Source organism: Patagioenas fasciata, chromosome 28 (assembly GCF_037038585.1).
Source record: "Patagioenas fasciata isolate bPatFas1 chromosome 28, bPatFas1.hap1, whole genome shotgun sequence".
In the NCBI taxonomy this organism is placed as follows: Eukaryota; Metazoa; Chordata; class Aves; order Columbiformes; family Columbidae; genus Patagioenas; species Patagioenas fasciata.
The window spans coordinates 758,160-779,562 of NC_092547.1; the positions used below are offsets into that span (position 1 = coordinate 758,160).

Below are 21,403 nucleotides of genomic sequence, written 5' to 3' on the forward strand. Positions count from 1 at the left end.
CAATGGGCCCTGGGGACAAGGGGGGGTCCCCAGGATGTCACAATGGGCCCTGGGGACAATTGGGGGGTCCTGGGATGTGACAATGGGCCCTGGAGTCAAAGGGGTGTCCCCATGGTGTCACAATGGGCCCTGGGGACATAGGGGGGTCCTGGGATGTCACAATGGGCACTGGGAATAAAGAGGGGGTCCCCAGGGTGCAACTATGGGTCCTGGTGACAAGAGGGTCCCCAGGATGTCACAATGGGCCCTGAGGACAAGGGCAGGTCCCCATGGTGTCACAATGGGCCCTTGGGAAAAAGGCTGTCCCCTGAATGTCACAATGGGCTCTGGGGACAATGGGGGGTCCGGGGATGTCACAATGGGCCCTGGGGACAAAGAGGGGTCCTGGGACGTCACAATGGGCCCTGGTGACAAAGGGGGGTCCTGGGATGTCACAATGGGCCCTGGGGACAAAGGGGGCTCACCAGGATGTCACAATGGGCTCTGGGGACAAAGGGGTCCCCAGGATGTCACAATGGGCACTGGGGAGAAAGGGGTGGTCCCCATGGTGTCACAATGGGTCACCAGTGACAAGGGGAGTCCCCAGGATGTCACAATGGGCCCCGGGGATAAAAGGGGTACCCAGGATGCCACAATGGGCCCTGGGGACAATTGGGGGGTCCTGAGATGTCGCAATGTGCCCTGGGGACAAAACAATGTTCCCTGAATGTCACAATGGGCCCTGGGGAAAAAGGAGGATCCTGGGACGTCACAATGGCCCCTGGGGACAAAGGGGGTGCCCAGGATTTTACAATAGGCACTGGGGACAAGGGGGTCCCCATGATGTCACAATGGGCCCTGGGGATGACAGGGGGTCCTGGGACGTCACAATGGGCCCTGGGGACAACTGGGAGGTCCCTAAATCTCACAATGGGCCCTGGGGACAAATGGGGTCCCCACGGTGTCACAATGGGCCCAGGGGACAGAGGGGGCTCCCCAGGATGTCACAACGGGCTCTGGGGACCAGGGGCGTCCCGAGGATGTCACAATGGGCCCTGGGGACAAAGGGGGGTCCTGGGACGTCACAATGGGCCCTGCAGATCAAGGATGGTGCCCTGGATGTTACAATGGGCTCTGGGGACAATGGGGGGTCCTGGAATGTCACAATGGGCCCTAGGGACAAAGGGGGGTCCCTTGGATGTCACAATGGGGCTGGGGACAAAGGGGGTCCTGGGATGTCACAATGGGTCCTGGGGACAAAGGGGGTCCCCAGGTTGTCACAATGGGCCCTGGGGACAAAGGGAGTCCTCAGGATGTCACAGTGGGCCCTGGGGACTAGGGGGATACCCACGGTTTCAAAATGGGCCCTGGGGACAAGGGGGTCCCCAGGATCTCACAGTGGGCCGTGGGGACAAAGAAGGGTCCCCAGGATTTCACAATGGACCCTGGGGACAAAGGGTTCCCCAGGATGTCACAATGGGCTCTGGGGACAAAGGAGGTCCCCAGGATGACACAATGGGCCCTGGGGACAAAGGGGGTCCTGGGACGTCACAATGGGCCCTGGGGACAATGGGGCGTCCTGATATGTTACAATGAACCCTGGGCACAATTGGGGGGTCCTTAGATGCCACAATGGGCCCTGGGGACAAAGGGGGTCCCCACGGTGTCACAATGGGTCTGGGGACAAAGGGGAGTCCCCAGTATGTCACAATGGGCCCTGGGGACAATGCAGGGTCCTGGGATGTCACAATGGGCCCCCTGGGGACAACGGGGGTCCCAACGGTGTCACAATGGGCCCTAGGGACAAAGGCTGTCCCCTGAATGTCACAATGGGCCCTGTGGACAATGGGGGTCCCCAGGATGTCACAATGGGCTCTGGGGACAATGGGGGATCCGGGGACGTCACAATGGGCCCTGGGGACAAAGGGGGTCCCCAGGACGTCACAATGGGCCCCAGTGTCAAAGGGGGTCCCAATGGTGCCACAATGGGTCCTGGGGAAAAAGGGGGTCCCCAGGATGTCACAATGGGCTCTGGGGAAAAGGGGGGGTCCCCATAGTGTTACAATGGGTCCCCAGTGACAAGGGGGGTCCCCAGGATGTCACAATGGGCCCTGGGGACAAAGGGGGTCCTGGGACTTCACTATGGGCCCTGGGGACAAGGGGGGGTCCCCAAGATGTCACAATGGGTCCTGGGGACAAGGGGGTCCCCAGGATGTCACAATGGGCCCTGGGGACAAGGGGGTCCCCAGGATGTCACAATGGGCCCTTAGGACAACGGGTGGTCCCCATGGTGTCACAATGGGTCCCCAGTGACAAGGGGGGTCCCCAAGGTGTCACAAAGGGCCCTGGGGACAATGGGGGGTCCTGGGACATCACAACAGGCCTGGGGACAAGGGGGATCTCCACCCTGTCACAATGGGCCCTGGGGATAAAGGGGGGTCCTGGGATGTCACAATTGGCCCTGGGGACAAAGGGGGTCCCCATGGTGCCACAATGGGCCCTGGGGACAAAAGGGAGTCCCCATGGTGTCACAATGGGCCCTGGGGACAAGGGGGATCCCCAGGGTGTCACAATGGGCCCTGAGGAGAAGGGGTTAGGTGTTTGTGTTAGGGGGTTGCAGGATTAGGTGGTGCAGGATTTGGGGGTGCAAGGCCAGGGGAGCAGGATTTTGCGGGGCCTGATTTGTGGCTACAGAGCCTGGGGTTGCAGGTTCCAGGGGTGCAGGATTTGGGGGTTCAGGGTTTAGGGCAGTAGGATCTTTGGGTGCAGGAGTTTGGGGTGCCGGGTTTGGGGGCCAGGATTTGGGGTTGCAGGATTTAGGGGTGCAGTGGTTTGGAGTGAAGTGTTTTGGGGTGCAGGGTTTGGGGAAGGAGGATATGGGGGTGCAGGGTTTAGGGTGCAGGATCTTGGGGTGCAAGGGTTTGGGGTGGAGGGCTTGGTAGGGCAGGATTTGGGGGTGGAAATTTTATTGGGTAGGGCTGGGGGTGCAGGATTTGGGGGTGAAGGGGTTGTGGGGTGCAGGGTTTGGGAGATCGGGACGTGGGGCTGGAGGATTTGGGGGTGCAGGGTTTGGAGCAGCAGGATCTGGGGGTGCAGAGTTGGGGGGTGCAAGATTGGGGGTAGCAGGGTTTTGGGGAGCAGGGTTTAGGGGTCAGGCTTTAGGGGGACAGGGTTTGGGGGGCAGGGCTGGGAGGGATGATTTTGGGGTGCAGGGTTTAGGGCAGCAGGATCTTGGGGTGAAGGGTTGGGTAGGACAGGATTTGGGGTGCAGGTTTTTAGGGTGCAACTTGTGGGGGTCAGGATTTGGGGTACAGGGTTTGGGGGTGCAGGGTTTAGTGGTGCAGGGTTTGGGGGTGCAGGTCTTGGGGAGGCAGAATTAGGGTGCAAGACTTGAGGGTGCAGGGTTTGGGGGTTTGGGACATGGGGCTGGAGGATTTAGGGGTGCAGCATTTGGGGTGCAGTGTGTGGGGGTGCAAGATCTTGGGGTGTACGAGCTTTGGGTGTGGGATTTGAAGGACAATGATCTGGGGGTGCAGGGATTGGGGGTGTAGGGTTTTGGGGTTGCTGCGTTTGGAGATTCGGGATGTGGAGGTCAAGGATTTAGGGGTACAAGGGCTGGTTGCAGGATTTGGGGTACAGGGTTTGGTTGCAGGATTTGGGGTGCAGGGTCTGAAGTGCAGGGCTAAAGGGGGCAGGATTTGGAGGTGCAAGATTTGGTGGTCTGGGGTACTGGGCTGCAGGGTTTTGGGGTGCGGGATTTGGGGGTGCAGGTTCCATGTCTTTAGGAACTGGGCGGGGAGGGTTTCTTGGTGTGGACTTTTGAGTGCAAGTTTGAGGGGCCTTGATTTTGGGGTGCATGGTTTGGGGGGCAGGATTCCGGGTGTAAGGTTTTGAGGTGCAGGACTTGGGGGCGCAGGTTTCACACGTTAAGGAACTGGGGCTGCAGAGGTTGGGGGTGCAGCGTTGTGGGCTGCAGGGTTGAAGGGTGCAGGATTTAGGGGTACAGGTTTTGGGGGTGCAGGAGCTGGGGGTGCAGGCTGTAGGGATCAGAATATGGGGGTGCAGGGTTCTGGGGTGCAGGATCTGGGTGAGCAGGCTGTTGGGGTACAGAACCTTGTAGTTCAGCGTTTAGAGGCAGGATTTGGGGGTGCAGGGCTTTGGGGTGAGGGGTCTGGGGTGAGGGGTTCAGGTGTTCAGCACCTGGGGGTGCAGGACCTGAGGGTTGGAGGATTTGGGGGTGCAGGGATTTGGGGGTGCAGGGATATGGGGTGCAACTTGTGGGGTGCAGGGTTTTGGGTATAGGATTTTGGGGTGCAGAGTTTTGGGGGGGGGGATTGGGGGAGCAGGGTTTCAGGGTGCAAGGTTCAGTGGTGCAGGGTTCTGGGGGTGCAGGGTTTAGCGCCAGAATTGGGGGTGCAGGGTTTGGGATTGCAGGGTGTTGGGGGAAGGATCTGGGGGTACAAGATGTGAGGTAGCAGGGTTTTGGGGTGCAACTTGTGGGGGCAGGATTTGGGGTACAGGAGGTTGGGGGTGCAGGGTTTGGGGGTGTAGGATTTAGTGAAGCAGGGACTGGGGGTGAAGGTCTTGTGGAGGCAGAATTGGGGGTGCAGGTCTTGGGGAGGCAGAATTGGGGGTGCAGATTTTGGCTGTTCAGGACCTGGGGGTGCAGGATTTGGGGATGTAGGTTTTGGGGGGTAGATTTTGGGGTGCTGGGTTCGGCACATGGGTCTGGAGGATTTGGGGGTGCAGGGTTAAGGGGTTTAGGATTTTGGGGTGCACAGTTTAGGGTGCACGTTCTGGGCATGTATGATTTGAGAGTGCAGGGCTTTGGGGTACAGGATTTGGGGTGCAGGGTTTTGGGGTCAGGATCTGGGGGTGCAGGGTGTTGGGGAGAAGGATTTGGGGGTGCAGCATTTTGAAGTGCAGGGTTTGGAGGAGGGAGGTTTTGGGGGTGAAAGATTTGGTGGTTCAGGTTTTGGGGGTGCAGTGTTAAGAGGGTGGAGGATTAGGGGTGCAGGATTTGGGGGTGCACTGTTTGGGGGTGCAGGGTTTAGAAGTCAGGTCTAAGAGTGCAGCGTTTGGGGTGCAGGGGCTTGGGGGGAAATTTAAGGTTGCAGAGTGTGGGGTGCATAGGACTGGGGCTGCAGGATTTGGGGGTTCAGTGTTTAGGGCAGCACAACCTCGCGGTGCAGGGGTTTGCAGTGAAAGGTTTGGTAGGGCAGGATTTGGGGTGCAGGATTCTGGGGTGCTGGGTTTGGGGTACAGGATTTGGTGTTGCAGGGATGGGGTTGAAGGGCTTGGGTTTCCAGGCCTTTGAGGTGCAGGATTTGGAGGTGCAAGGTTTGGGAGGGAATTCTTTGGGGTGCAGGGTTTGGGGTTCCAGGAGGTGGGGGAAGGACCTTGGGGTGTAGGGTTTGGGGGGCAGGGTTTTGGGGGAAGGATTTAGGGGTGCAGGGTTTTGAAGTGCAGCGTTTCAGGGGGGCATGGTTTTGGGGGTGCACATGTGGGGGTCCAGGTTTGGGGGATGCAGAGTTTGTGAATGGAGGATTTTGGGGTGCTGGGTTTGGGGCTGCCTAATTTGGGGGTGCAGTGTTTGGGTGTTCAGGACCTGGGGGTGCTGCGTTTGGGAATGCAGGCTTTGGGGGTGCAGGGCTCAGGATTTGGGAGGGCAGGATCAGGGGGTGTAAGTTTTCAGGGTTTAGGGGTGCAAAGTATGGTAGGGCTGAATTATAGGGGTGCAAAGTATGGTAGGGCTGAATTTAGGGGTGCAGGATTTGGTATTACAGGTTTTGGGGAATCATGGCTTGGGAGGAAGGATTTAGGGGTGCAGGGTTTCAAGATGCAGGATTTGGGGTGCAGTATTTGGGGTTGCAGGTTTGGGGGTGCAAGTTGTGGGGCGGCAGGATATCGGGTACAGGGTTCTGGGCTGCAGGGTTTGGGGGTGCAGGATTTCAACGTGCAGGGTTCTGGGGTGCAGTATCTGGGGGTCCAGGGTTTGGCAGTGCATTGGCTTTGGGGGTTGAAGGATTTGGGGGTGTAGGGTTTAGGGATGCAGGATTTGGGGGTGCAGGATTCGGGGGTGCAGAGTTAGGGGGCAGGATTTTCAGTGCAGGGTTTCAGGGCACAGAACTTGGTGGTGCAGGATCTGGGGTGCAGGTTTTCGGTGGGGAATTTGGGGGTGCAGGGTGTTGAGGAAGGATCTGAGGGTACAATATTTGGGCTTTAAGGGTTTAGGGGGGCAGGATCTGGCAGTGCAGAGTTTGGGGACAGGACCTGGGGGTGCAGCGATTGGGGTTCCAGGTTCTGGGGGTGCAGGGTCGAGGGAATTGTTTGAGGTGCAGGGTTATGAGAGTGCAGGATTTCTGGGTGCAGAGTTTGGGGTGCTGGGTATGGGGCAGCAGGATCTGGGGGTGTAGGTTTTGGGGGTTCATTCATTTGGGGGGAGGATCTGGGGGTGCAGGGTTTAAGGGTTCAGGATTTGGAGGTGCAGGGTTTTGGGGTAAAGGGTTCTGGGTTGAGGTTTTGGGGTGAAAGATTTGGGGGTGCAGTGTTAAGGGGTGGAGGCTTAGAGGTGCAAGATTTGGGGGTGGAGAGTTTTCGTGTGTCTGATTTGGGGGTGCAGGGTCTGGGGGTGCAAGATCCTGGAATTCAGGATCTGGGGGTTCAGGATTTGGGGCTGCAGGGTATGGGAGGGAAGGATCTGGGGCGTCAGGATTTGGGGGTGCACTGTTTGGGGGTGCAGGGTTTAGAAGTCAGGTCTCAGAGTGCAGCGTTTGGGGTGCAGGGGCTTGGGGGGAAATTTACGGTTGCAGAGTGTGGGGTGCACAGGACTGGGGCACAGGATTTGGGGGTGCGGGGTTTCAGGGTTCAGGATTTGGAGGTGTGGAGTTTTAGGGTGCAGGGGTTGGGAGTGCAGGGTGGTGGGGGTGAGAGATTTGGGTGCAGGATTTGGGGGTGCAGGGATGGGGTTGAAGGGCTTGGGTTTCCAGGCCTTTGAGGTGCAGGATTTGGAGGTGCAGGGTTTGGGAGGGAATTCTTTGGGGTACAGGGTTTGGGGGCAGGTTTAGGGGTGTAGGGTATAGGAAGGATTTGGGAATGCAGGATTTGGGGTGCAGGTTTCAGGGTTCAGGAAGGTAGGGAGGGCAGGATTAGGGGGTGCAAGGTTTCAGTTGTAGGGTTTAGGGGTGCAGAGTTTGGTAGGGCCGAATTTGGGGGTGCAGGGTTTGGGGTGCAGGGTTTGGGAAGACAGGGTTTGGGAAGACAGCTGTAACCTTCAGGAGACAAGACAGCCGAGATTTACAGCAAAAGGGGGCGCCAGTCTGATTTCAGTCGACTTGGCAGCTTGGGTTCCAGCCAGTTCATCATAATGAGCCACAGGTAAAAAGTTCACTGTGACGAAGCTGAAGGAGCCTTCATCCAAAGACCCCTCCTCAAAATCACCAAGTGACACTGTAGAGAATATGCTTGAAGAAACAGGGCACTCAGTACTTTTCCAGTCCCACTTGCACAACCCAGCGTACGTGTCGGACAGCAAGGATTTGTCCTTGGGTAATCAATAGAAAGAAACTTATTAAGAAGTAAAACACGAAAAGAGGATGTAGAACAAAGGTATGCTGTCTTGTAGAACAAAGACGTGCTATTGCTGTAACGGGTGAACATTACGTTGTAACTAATTACCTTGTGTCATATCCCGCGTGAACCTTGGATTAACCCTATAGAATAGAATCAGAATTGTAATAAAACGAGCATTGATCATCCCTCCATGAGGACTCATCTTGGACTCCGGGGCTCTCCAATCTTCATGGCACTGCGCAGGCGTAACTGGGGAGGGTCAACGAGCAGACTATGGAAATGGTTATCTGAGACTCGTTTTAATAAGAAGTGGGGAAAGGTTATGAACATGTAGAGGCGTTTCTGGGGTCATTATGAATATGTAACAACTTACTGTATTTAAGCACACTTCCCATTGTTAAAAGGTGTATGTGTTGGGCAGAGCGAATCCCCCACGCACCCAGCGCTGTTTTGCTTATGCTCTAACAAACACGTGTTTAAGGAATACAACTAAGGAATTGGATTAAACGTTGTTTATCCATAGAAAAAGTGTAAGCTATTTATTTCAATTGGTGACCCCGACGTGACAACCTTGGATGGCTCTGTGTTACCTCAGGTTCAAGGGAGGCGCCCCACTTTAACAGGGGCCCTTGCACTCGGGTGTGCGGAGAGCTACCAACGTTATTCAAAATTAAAGCAGAAGCAAAAGAAAGGAGCTCACTCCCCCTGAATACTGCAGTTTACCCGTAATCCAGAGTGCACGACGGTCCCGACGGGAAAAGCGGACTGTAAGTACTGCCGGGTCGGGCAGTGTGACTGTGTGACTGGTGTTGGCTGAGACGCAACCTGGTTGCGAAGGGAGCGTGGAGTCCTTCTAAGCGCGGTTCCAACACCCCGCGAGGGGCTTGGCCACTGAAGGGACAAAGCGAGTGAAGAACTCTGTGTTGTGGGTTTGAGCCCCACGTTGTGAGCCAGGTTTTGTGGGTTTGATCCCCACAAGAGGTCGAAGGGGAGTGACCTGCCAGAGGTACCCCCTGACGCACTGGAACAGGTTGTGGACGGCCATCTTCATCGTCGTCAGCATCAGGGCATTCTTGGCATTCCTGTTCTGCATGTCGGCCCAGCGAGCAGTCTGAGGAGGGGAGGAGAAGGAGAGACACACAGCATGGTGATATGTCCCAGCAAAGATGCTGCTTCAGTGCTGGAGAGCCTGGCTTCCACACTCCTTTCTTTTGCTAGGAAGAACCTGTCCTCACCCAGGGCTATGCTGGAGCTGGTTCAGCTTGGTGTGGTGGAAGCAGATCCAGGAACTACCACAGCTGCTCCTTGAGCAGCCCCATCTCTCTGCCAGCTCCTGCACCCCTCATTCCAGTGGGTCCTCCAGATACCCCGATAGTTGACACCCTGGGGGCAGCGCATCCCACCACCACCCGCCCAGACCACGCGCTTTCCAGCTTTGCCTGGTGGGACTCAACTCCTGCAGCCTGGAGTATCCAGGAAGGGAATTTGGCAAGGCCCCCTCAGAGTGATGCAAAGGGAACAGAGGCCAGCAGAGCTGCGTGCGTTTCTACACATTCATGTGCCTTGGTACAGCCCAGATGACCACCAGTTGGGTCACTGTTGGACTTGTTTTAAGCCCTGACATAACCTGCTCCAGACCTGGTCTGTCATTTGTCATTCTGCAGCCCCCTGCTGCAGGCATGAAATGAGGCATCTCCTCCAATTACAAAGTCTGCCACTGTGCCTTGCCATGACCCTGTGGCTTCACCCAGCCAGGCCTTGGAGATCTTCCCCTGCCCATCCCGCAGTTCCTCACCCAGAAGCGGACATCACTTTGAGCCTGCGCAAAACGTCGTTGGAGCTGCTCCAGCTCATTTTGGCACTGCAGGATCTCAGCTGCTTTCTCTGCCTCGTACTGATCCAGGAGCACCTTGGCTTGCTCCATCATTTCCCTGTCCTTCTCTTGGGACTGCTGCAGGTCCTTGCGCGTCCTCACCAGCAGCTTGTAGCGGGAAATGACGTCCTGGATGTCCTCAAACTGCAGCACAAGGATCCTGGGTTTAGTAATGCCCCTGCCCTCCCCTCATGACTGCAAGTCTCGTGCTGTTTGGCACCCTGTCCTGACCAGGGACAACACCTCCCCCAGCTGAAAGATTTCCCCTCTTGGCGAGCCTGCTGCCCCAGTTGGTTTGTGAGCGTCACACATTCCCTGTTTGATGGCCCCATTGTGCCGGTCCCAGAGCTGCCACTGCCAGCAGCAAGGGGAGATGTCGTACCACCCCCCAGTGCTCTGATAGGAAACAAAGCACAAGTGCAGCTGCCAGGGCCAAGTCACCCAGCCATGGGAGTGGGGCAGCCGGGCCGGAGGAGTGCGAGCGATGCAGGGAGGGACGCCCGCACACCCTTGAGAAGGGCTCAGCTTTCCCGACAGCTGCCTGGGCTCCCATTCTTGGGCAGCTTGGCCCTCCTCCCAAACCATCCATGTCACGTGAAACAGTGACACAAAGGGGTCCCCATGCCCCTCAGCTCTGTGCTGTTCCCCCTTCTAACACTTTTTCTTTGGTTTTCTCAAGCTTTTGTCTCCTTTTCTGCTTTTCCTCCCCTCACTCTGGTCCCCTTGGCTCACCTGGCTTGCAGGGAACCTCCTCCCATCCCACCTGAGGTCTCTGGGCTTGACCAAGTGTCATGATTTCCCTGGACTTGCCTTATCTCCTCCAGGTTTAACATCCACATACAGCCCTCCCTGAGGCCATGATCTGTCTCTCATGTCCAAACTCACCTGTGGGGAGATCTTCACCACATCCTCCAGGTAGTTTTTGAAGATGGAGTGCTTCTGCACTTGGCTGCTGAGCTTCTGGTGTTCCTTTTTCAGGGCTTCGAGTTTCTTCTTAGCCCTCAAAAGCTCCATCTCCTTTTGTGTTTTCTCCTCTCTTTCTCTCACGGCTTTCTTCAGAGCTTGGACTCGCAGCTGATCGTCTTCCTAGTGATGTTTCCCCCACCAATACACACACACACAGAAGGAAAGGAAGGCAAGGGCAGATGGAGCTGGGTCACCCAGCAGCACTGGGAGGAGATACACTCACAGGGGACAGAGCAGTGCTGCAGCACCCCGGGAACATCTTCCACATCTTTCCACACAAGCAGAGCTGTGGAGCCCTGTGTGTCCTTGTCTGCAGTGGCTGTGCTGCTCTGGCTGAAAACGAGTTCATTTCCTTCCTGCAGTTAGAAACCTTTCTTTATCACAGCTAGCACGCTCATTATTTGGAAGGCATCCAAATGCACCCAAAGCATTTCAAGATGAAAGAAACCTGTGAGCGTCCCCAGGTCATGAGCAAGGGAAAGAACACGTTTCAGAGCCAATATATTCCTATTGCTTCACTGAGGTTATACCGCCCATGACACAAACTCCGTGCTGTCAGACCACAGACTAGTGCAGAGATCATTGCTAAAAATGCAGTTGCAACCAAAGAAAGATTTTCTAAAACTTGATTCCTATGTCTTATCTTGATTTCAGAATTGAAATAGTTGCTTTTAAAGGAAATTATCAAACTTAAAAAAAATCATGTAGGAAGATACATCACAGGTGACAATCTGTCACTACGGTGGTACTAATCAAGGTGAAATTAAGCCGTATTCAGTGTAAAGCACACACACACATATTTATATGAAAAGAATTGCAACCATCATTTCTATGTTTCTTTTTAATGAAATATTTTCTTCTATTTTGTGGTTCTTCTATGTGAGCCACAATCTACCTCCATGTCACACGTTCAATGTGATTTTGTTAGTCTGCAGAAAGACACAGGGCAATACTCATCCTTCAAAATCTCCCCGGAAACATCAATGGCTCTTTCAAAAGAAAAAGCTACTTTCCTGTTTTAATTAAATGCTTCAGAAGCATTCAGCGAGATTTAACCTGAAGAACATGAAAGCATAAAACTCCTTCAGCGGTTGCATAAAACAGATCTAAATCGGCACAGGAAGGGACTTTTCTGCTGTTTGTCTTTGACCCCGGATATATGAGCATCTCAGAGTCCCAAACGCATTTGTCGGCAAAGCAGCCGCCTGTGCCGCAGCCGGGCTGCACGCGGCTCTTCCAACGCAGGCACACAGATATTCAAGATGAAGGGTCTTTTTTCCCAAGTTTCCCAGTACCCAAGCACGCAGCAGGTGAACTCCGCACTTTTGGGGAACACTTTCCTGCCCTTTTTCATGTGTCTGTGAAAACTCACCCGAAATCTAAACAGTTCTGAAAATCCAGGCTAAAGCAATTTGCTGAAGGTCACTTAAGAAGGTCTGAGAGTACGAAATGTGGAACAGAGCACAACTCTGCATGTCCAAAGCAAAAAGCTTAACCATTTGACTTCTATATTTATCACTGCATGCTACATTGGGATAGATGCAAACAGATATTTTACTTTATATACAGATTACAGCCAATCAGAGAATCCTGCATCACTTCTAGACATACCTTTGTACTGGGATGCAGCTGCCACCAGCTCCACCAGCAGTAGCAGCTTCAACAACACAGAGACCAACCTGCATCCCTGAAGATGGGCAGAGCAGGCAGGATGGTCTCCTGGAGATACAGGCCGAGCCTCTTGGGAAAGAGAGCGGTTCAAACACAGCATCTCCCCTGCCGCTGGGAGGAAGAGCAGCACGGCCGCTTGCCTTTCAGGGCTGCTGCAGGCCCAGGCTGCAGGTCACAAAGCAGGGGCCACACGTTTCAGTGAGTTTTGCCAGGTCACAGGACAGGCTCGGCAGCTGTGCACATATCCCTCACCCAAAACAGGGCACGGGAGGAGCTCTGCACATGAAGAGCTGCAATGTGGGAACGCAACTGCCTAAGTCCAGACCTCCACCTGCATCTTCCCTGCAGGTCTAGCATGTCGGATATTTTAAAAACATGGAAAAATTGGGGCTTTCCACTGAGATTATATCAATGCGTTCAGTTTTTGGCCCCTCACACCAAGAAAGGCCTTGAGGTGCTGGAGAGAGTTGAGAGAAGGGAGCGGAGCTGGTGAGGGGCTGGAGCACAAGTGTGATGGGAGCGGCTGAGGGACCTGGGGGGTTCAGCTGGAGAACAGGAGCTGAGGGGAGACCTTCTGATCTCTGAACTGCCTGAAAGGAGCTTGGAGCCTGGGGTTCGGGCTCTGCTCCCCAGGAACAAGCGATGGGATGAGAGGAAACGGCCTCAAGTTGCGCCAGGGGAGGCTGAGGTTGGATCTGGGGAACAATTTCTTCCCCAAAGGGCTGTGGGGCATTGGAACAGGCTGCCCAGGGCAGTGCTGGAGTCACCAGCCCTGGAGGGGTTGAACAGATGGAGATGACACTCTCAGGGACATGGGGCAGTGCCAGGGTGGGTTAACTGTTCGACTTGATGATCTTGAGGGGCTCTTCCAACCAAATGATTCTGTGATTCTATGATAATGGTGCCTTTGTGTGCAAGAGGGGGAGCTTGAGTCAGCAGAATCAGCTGCTAGAACCAGCTCCAACACCACCGCCTGGCAGGGCAGAGCTCAAGCACCAGTCAGTCTCCTGCAGCCCTGTTCCATTGCTCAGAGGAAGAACTGGCTCGCTCGGAGCTGACAGCCAGTGCGGAAGCCAAAATGCAAAGCATTAAGGGCAATTAAGGCACTGGATGTGAGCTGGGGCTCCAGCTAGTGTGAACAGAAGCCATCATCTCTCAGTGTCTTATCTGTGAAGTAGTGACAAGGGCATTGCCCCTGCAGAGGACTAGGAGGCTGCGTATTTTGAAGATACAATAGACTGCAATGCATAGCGATGGACTGATAATGGAGACATGCGCTGCTTTTTTAGAGCTTTTCACTATTAACTTTTCATAATTTCTAAACCTGCAAAGCTACTGGCATATTCCTGTCTTTTTTTTTTTTAATGATACGATTTTTGAGTAATATAGTTTTGGCTCATCAGTACTTGATCAAGCTTTTAAGTAACAAAAAGGAGATGAGACCTGTGAAGAGGGTATAGCAATACGAGCAGTGCCTACCCTGATGTATGAAAACAGCCAATGCAAAATCATTTTCATTACTGAAACTTGCTGCAGTGCAGGAAACATATTCCAAAAAAATGAGAGGATGTAACGTGCTGTGCGCACGTGGTTCGCATCTCAGCAGCACCTGGTACCTCCCATTCATGCCACCAGAGCTGCATCTGCTGACACTCACCAGTCGATTCGCAAGAGCAATGGTACACGCTGTCGCTTCGGCTTCTTGCTGACACTTGAGTTTGTCGGAAGTGGCCTTCTCAAACTTGGCTGTGAGCTTCCTCAGGTTCTCGTTGAGGCGCTGTACATGAGAAAAGAAAATAAAAGGAGAAAATCACAGCACAGTTTTAAGGCAAACCCTTCTGGAGAGATACTCCCCCTGCGGCAGCAGGAGCAGCGCGGAGCAGCCGGGTCCTGGGTTACATTGTGTGCTTGGAACTCACACCCTCAGCGCAGGGCACAGGCGAAGAACCTGCAAAACTAATGTATTTGGTGTGAATTTAAACTGGGAAAAGGGGTCCTTATGGCCAAGCACCTATGAGTGGTGCTATAGCTATGAACAGGGCAGCTAAGAAAACCAAGTCTTTTGTTCTCTGATGCTGCAGCCCCTCTGGTCTCGGTCCAGTCCTTGAGGCTCTGCTGAGTTGCGCGCAGAACCCCAAGGGGCTCCTGGGGCTTGAACCATCGCCAGAACACACCTCCTGTGCCCTCTTTCTAGAAAGGACTATGACATAGAAGTCAATAAAGTGATCCTGCTCCTAAAGCTGCCTGAGCTGCCTTGGACACTGTGACAGAGGAGCGCAAGCAGCTCCAGGTGGGACCATCTCACGTGCAGGCCGGCTGCAAAGTGTTTGAGGGCTGGGAAGGGGCAGAAGCTCCCAAAGCACCTGGAGCCCCCCACACTGTCCCTTTGCTTGGCCAGAGCTGCTCACACTCAGGTCTAAAACAAATCAAGGGCTCCCACAAGCACTTGGAGCATCTCACTTCTGATAAGAGAGGCAGAAGTAATAATAGATTTTATCTCCACCCAGTGCAAACTGCTTAAGGATAAACTGCTCGTAAATCACTCTAACGCTGTTTGAGCTACGCTAGAAACAAACCTGAAAATAAAAAAGGATTCTATTCTATTCTATTCTATTCTATTCTATTCTATTCTATTCTATTCTATTCTATTCTATTCTATTCTATTCCATTCCATTCCATTCCATTCCATTCCATTCCATTCCATTCCATTCCATTCCATTCCATTCCAGTATCTGCAGCTCTCCAGAATACTGGAAAACACAAAGCGCTCCCTCCTTGACCTGTCTTGGAATTAATAACACAAAAAGTTTCTGTCCCTGCAGGTACATGAATGTGTGTGCATACGTACACTCCTATATATAAAACCCCATTACACAAGCACAATCTGATACATGAGCGTGAGCTGTGAGAACAGGTCAGAGCTGCAATGCCCACCAGACCCACTCTGCAGTAACACACAAACACATCTGTGTGCAGCTGGGAGGACAGCTCTCACTTCTATATCTACCCTCCCCAGATTTGTAGTGACCTTACTTCCCAGGCAAAGTGATAAGTATTTTTGAAAATCCAAATAGTCTCATTTATTCCTAAAAATAGATATGCAGCAGCTCAGGGCCCTGTTGTGAGCAGGTATGAATCAGCCTCACGTCAATGAAGGTATCCAAGATATCACAGTTTGATAAGCAGGGATACCCCTCCAGATCCAGCCCTGCGCCGAGCAGTGTGTCATTACCCATCTGCAGAGGGGAAAACTCACCTAAACCAATCAGTTTTGCAAGCGCATGCTGGTGAGGTACCAGTAATCCCCCCAAAGATTGGGGGGATTGCCACTTCCTTTACCAAATCCCACTTCTTCGAAAAAAGAAAGAAGAGAAAAAGCTCAGACATTAAAAGCTTCAGAAACAAGAACCATAAAGGGATAAAAAAATGTTTCCCAGTGCTGTATTTCACATCTGAGATGGGAGAATTAGAGGCTAAATAGCTCTAAATCCAGCCCTGCTCCAGGTGCTGTGCCCACCTCTGCAGCAGGAAGGGGCTACTGGAGGAATCTGCAGCCTTTTCTTTAATATTTTTAGTTAAAAAGTGTAGTAAGCATTTTAAGAAGCCTAGGAGGCATCAAAAGAGCTATATATTTTCTAAAACGAAGATGGAACAGATGAGTCCTCGCACGAGCTGGGCTGCAGGAACAGCGCTGCCCCTCTCTAAGTGCACATCTCAAAGCCGCATATTTCAACACAGAACTGTCAGCCCAGCTGACAACACATGTTGGTTTTTAAAGGGGATTTTGCACACACTGTGGTGTCAGTACGAAGGCACAGACACACAGGATCCTTCACTCATGAAGGAGGATGCCAGATCCACAGCATGTTAAGAAAAGGCAGGTTTCGGGGCACATGCTCCAAAATAAGTCAATATTTTTACTTACTTGTCAATATTTTTTACGTATTTTGATTTTATTGACTTATTTGTCTGGGTTTTTTGTGGGGTTTTTTTGCTGTCTGCAGGGCTGGTCCAGCTCTGGGTCCTCAGCACAGGACACACATGGACCTGCTGGAGCGGGGCCAGAGGAGCCCCAGGAATGATCCGAGGCTGGAACAGCTCTGCTGGGAGGACAGGATGAGAGAGCTGGGGGGTTCAGCTGGAGAAGAGAAGCTCCGGGGAGACCTTAGTGTGGCCTTTTCATACGTCAATGGGGTTGATAAGAAAGATGGGGACAGACTTTTGAGCAGGGCCTGTTGCGATAGGACAAGGGGTGATGGTTTAAACTAAAGGAGGGAGATTCAGGCTGGACATGAGGAAGAAATTGTTGCCCTGAGGGTGGTGAGAGCCTGGCCCAGCTTGGCCAGAGAGGTGGTGGATGAACCATCCCTGGAGACACCCCAGGCCAGGCTGGGTAAAGATGTCCCTGCTGCGCTGCCTTTTTTCTTTTTTTTTTTTTAATTAGCAAAAAACTAAATAAGGATGATGCACAAGATTTGCCATCAGGGAGCTGTGCAGGGACAAACTTTTAGCCTCGTACTTCAGCAGTCGTCATCCTGCAAAAAACGCCCATCATCGGGGACTGAGCGCAGGGAGCCAGCCCAGCACATGCTATGAGTGCTCTGAATGAGCCTCCGGTTCCTCTTCCCCCCCAGGAACACACTGGTTTGAGACAATGAGTGTCCTGAGGACCCAGGTGTAGAGGTAAATTACGTTTTGAAAAACTAGGTGGGAATAATAAGAATTATTAATTAGCCTTTCTTTCAAGGTGTAAGCAAGGCTGGCGAAGAACAGATGAAATGTAGAAAGCAGCAGTAAAAAAAAATCTTTGGATTCCCACTCCACACGTGAGCACAGAGAAGCAGTTTGCTCCAAAGTGGAGGATTTCTCCCCAGGCAGTGACCAGTGTGACAAGTCACGGAATCCCAGAATGTCAGGGGTTGAAGGGACCTGGAAAGCTCATCCAGTGCAATCCCCCCATGGAGCAGGAACACCCAGCTGAGGTTCCACAGGAAGGGGTCCAGGCGGGTTTGAATGTCTGCAGAGAAGGAGACTCCACAGCCTCCCTGGGCAGCCTGGGCCAGGCTCTGACACCCTCACCAGGAAGAAGTTTCTTCTCGTATTTAAGTGGAACCTCCTCTGTTCCAGTTTGCACCCATTGCCCCTTGTCCTGTCACTGGTTATCACCCAGAAGAGCCTGGCTCCATCCTCCTGACACTGCCCCTTTCCATATTGATCCCCATGAATGAGTCACCCCTCAGTCTCCTCTTCTCCAGCTCCAGAGCCCCAGCTCCCTCAGCCTTTCCTCACACGGGAGATGCTCCACTCCCTCCAGCATCTTGGTGGCTGCGCTGGACTCTCTGCAGCAGTTCCCTGTCCTTCTGGAACTGAGGGGCCACAACTGGACACAATATTCCAGGTGTGGTCTCCCCAGGGCAGAGTAGAGGGGCAGGAGAACCTCTCTGACCTACTGACCACCCCCTTCTAACCCACCCCAGGTACCATTGGCCTTCCTGGCCACAAGGGCCCAGTGCTGGCTCATGGTCACCCTGCTGTCCCCAGGACCCCAGCTCCCTTTCCCTTACACTGCTCCCACCGAAGGGCAAGCACTTACAGCAATCTTGGCCTTGATACTGGCCAGCTTGTCCTGGGCAGCCGCCAGCTCGGCGTTGGCCCTGCTCAGAGCCTGCCGCTTGGGCTGCACCTCGCAGAACACAGCGTGGAACCGCACCATGTTCACCACCCAGGAGCAGAGCCCGGCCGCCGCCAAGGACTTGGTGGTCACAAATTCGGGTTTAAACTTGGGATCCTGTAAATAGGGCTGAAGGGCTTTGAGGCAGTTCTCATGGATGTTCTCCTTGTCGAACTTGATCAAGGAGTCCAGGAAGCCATCCACCCTGGCCATGGCGGCTTTGGCTGCTTTCCAGCTCCTGTCCTTGGGAATCTTTCCTCCTGGGGCCATCAGCACCATCACGGCTGCGGTGACATTGCTGACAGCTGAAGGTGGTGAGCCAAAGGACCTCAGCTCCGTCAGATTCTTCTGAAAACGGGAAAACAAGGTTGTTAGACAAAAATTAATGGGTTTGCTTTCTACTTTGCAACTAATAGAGTCAGGCTCCCAAGCTATCAATCTGATAAATTGGGTTTCTTCCAGCCCAAACATTCTTGCCTCTAAATCACCGCTGTGCATGTCTGCAGCACATGTGCTCAGTTCCCTGCACCCGGACCAGCCCAGCCCCATGTTCCTCCCCACACTCCCACCCTTTCCCTGCTGCAGGAGGTTTTTTGCCGTCTCAGAAGATCAGGATAAGGAAAAAGGAAAACTTTCCAAATAATAACCTCTTCAAATTGCCCCCAGCCCCTCTAAAACTGCCTTGAAGCTCTTCTCTTTGTGCTCAACTACTCCCTGTGCCAGACACCCTTGCACTGAGGTCTTGTTGAACTATCTGTGTGCACCCCTGGGGCCATCATCCAGCCCAAATTTAGGCACTTAAACAAAGCACCTTTAGCAGGATGGCAGTCATTGGGGTGAACAGACAGTCCCCTCACAAGAAAATCAGCTAATCCACCTCCTCCACTGTCAACACAGGCAGCTTCAGTGAGTCCCTAATAGAAAGTGGGATGAATCTTAACCTAAGTTAAAAAAAGGTGAATTGCGGAGAAAGCACCTATTTCCTAACACCCTTGCAACTGTGACAATAAAGCAGTGCTGAGGATTTGATCTGCTGACATCTTAAATCTTGTCTCCACGCACACGCGATTTAGCTTTAGCATAGGAAAAACCAGCGCGGGTAACCCAGCTGTGCTCAGATGACACGCTGTTGTCAAAACAAGGATAAGGGCTGTTTCAACACTGGTTTAAGGAAAATCTATGAGTTTCAGTCAGCTCCTGTTTCTATCAGTTCTGAATAGTTTTTAATCTATTTTCTCTGATGTTCTGCTTCTATCAGTTTCTATCTGTGGCAGCAAGGTGCGAGAGTCTGGTACTTCTGAGCATTCATTTTTTAGATAAAGGTATCTGCCATGAATCTATTCCTAAATGTGTCTTCGTTTGCTTTGAGCTTTTCTGAATCATCGAGCTGGCAGAAACAGGCCCTTGGGAGCTGTGTGCATTTCCAGTGTGAAACGTCTCTAATTAACATGCTCGATGACACGGAGCCAACCGTGAGCACAGGCGAGCAGCCCGACATTCCCTCCTGTGTCCCCAGCACCCAGCTCAGCTCAGCCGGGAGCAGCACGGACGATGTGGCCTCTCCGGAGCCCCCGTGTGCTGGGGGTGCTGCTTGGGGGGCTCTGGCAAAGCAGCCTGTCTTTCACAGCCTGCATCTTGCTGGCAATGGGATGCTGAGTGGGTGCTGTTGTTCTTTCCCTAGGAAGTGAACACTTCACGGCATGACAGGAACGGGGACGCCACTGCCCTGGGTGGAGGGGAGGATGATGCTGTCCTGGTCAGGAGATGGAGGAAGCCCTGGGCAGCATGGGGTGCCTGGTTTCCTTCCCTATTGTGAGAGTTTCTGGCGCCACGGGAAGAGGACAAGTCAAGCGCATGGTGAGCGCCACGCTGATGAACTTGAGTACCATGTAAAAGGAGCTCTGCCCTTTTCCCTGATGGCATCAATCTGTTGCATTTTAATCACAGAATCATGGAATCATTTTGGTTGGAAGAGACCCTCAAGATCATCAAGCTCAACCCATGACCTGACTCTGGCACTAATCCATGTTCCTATGAACCTCATCTCCGCATCTGTTCCACCCCTCCAGGGATGGTGGCTCCACCACTGCCCTGGGCAGCCTGTTCCAATGCTTGACAACCCTTTCCATTCAGAAATTTTTCCTGATATCCAATCTAAACCTCCCCTCGTGCAACTTGAAGCCATTCCCTCTCATCCTATCGCTTGCTATTCAGGAGAAGAGATCAACACCCTCCATGCTACAACCTTATATCACTCTAAATTCTTCTTCTGCACACTGGAGTATCCCCAGGATGGAAACCAGACAGGACACTGACACCGAGTGCCACCTGCCTCAGGAACCACTATGGCATCCTCAGATGTCTCTGGACCATCTCCAGGGGGATATTCCTTGCAGGCAATTGCATGGCAAGTTTGTTGCTTTTGATACTGTCACTGTTTTCTGCTCTCTGTAACCTGTGCGGAGACTGAGCAGCACTGGCCAAGCACCATCCTCCTCCTCACACGGGCACAGGCTGCCCAGAGAGACAACTCTGCCTCCTCTTGCAAGTGCTTTGTGCCAAGCAGAGACCCACGGGCAGGGGAAGGCAGTCCCGGAGTCGCTGTGCCTTCATCTCCTCCTTCCCTCCTCCCAAAATGAGATGAGGATGTCGAAACATCAGATCCCCCGAGTTCCACGTCCTGCACTCCTTAGGGGATGCAGGTGCTGAGGAACAGCCCGCAGACAAATTGCACTGCAAGAGATAAAGGGCATTTTTGTCTCTAAAACCTGATTTCCTAAGTTTTCAAACTCACTGTCACACCTGGCTTTGCATTTTTTTGATTTTGCAGGTGCTCTGTGCTGGGTCTGTCATAACCTGCTGGGCATCCATCATGGTCCATATACTTATTACCTTAATTATTTTATGCATATACTATACAAGTCTGAATAGACATGGTTGTTCTTCTTTTAAACTAGCAGGTGACACTGGCACAGAAATGTCCATGTATCCACATACTTACTGAGCTTCTTGGTAGCTAACTATGTATATTTACTGCTGCATTCTACTTGACAGTTTTTCTCGCTATTTTCCATATTAATGTTGCATATAGCAGTGCTGCCCAAAGAAGACAGATAATTGGGGAGAAACTGTATATACACACACAAATATTGCAGATTATTCACATTAGTAAGCAGGTCAAGCTCTCCGGCGCATCTCCGATCAGCAGGTAAAGGAGACCATGCCTTCCAGTGCTCTGCTACTGCAGCTTCACAGGTCCCTAGAGAAAAATCCCAGCATCTCCCTAATCTTTGCCTAATGAAATATTCTACAGCTCCAGCACGAAACCAAAACTAATAAGGAGACAAACATTTTCCCTTTGTACAGTCCTTTCCCTTCCAGGAACAAGAGCCAAAGCAACACATCTCTGCAGCAAAGCCATGTTTTCTGAAAGCTAATTAAACAGCAAACCCATTCCTGATGACGGAGAGTTGTTTTCCTCTCCCCCAAGAGGGCTATGACTGAGCCATGGTTTGAGGCATGACAGAGCCTTGCCTTGCTGCAGTCATGGGATTCATTCTGATTTTCCAGCTGCACCAGGTGCTTGGCCACTCCTCTGCCCTGGGTGCAGCAGGAGTTTTCTGCTCCAGGATGCCGTGTGAACTTCAAGTCAAGATAAATTGTAGGTCCGT

At 52.8% G+C, this 21,403-nt stretch overlaps 1 protein-coding gene across 7 annotated transcripts in view; it reads right to left on the reverse strand.

The window, feature by feature from the left end:
- Window positions 1-8,053: 8,053 nt before the first annotated feature.
- LOC136115786 (dynein axonemal heavy chain 9-like) overlaps window positions 8,054-21,403 on the reverse strand; it is a 43,979-nt gene continuing 30,629 nt past the window's right edge. For 6 of the 7 annotated variants that reach the window (XM_071799958.1, XM_071799955.1, XM_071799956.1 and 3 more), the window contains 5 exons: window positions 17,655-18,080; window positions 13,719-13,838; window positions 10,310-10,510; window positions 9,347-9,568; window positions 8,054-8,662 (listed from right to left, as the gene is read on the reverse strand). In XM_071799958.1, the coding sequence (XP_071656059.1) occupies window positions 8,405-8,662; window positions 9,347-9,568; window positions 10,310-10,510; window positions 13,719-13,838; window positions 17,655-18,080 (1,227 nt within the window). In that variant the 3' untranslated portion in view covers window positions 8,054-8,404. Of the gene's footprint in view, window positions 8,663-9,346; window positions 9,569-10,309; window positions 10,747-13,718; window positions 13,839-17,654; window positions 18,081-21,403 lie in introns of those variants that run through there. The other variant, XM_071799957.1, reaches the window with a different exon arrangement.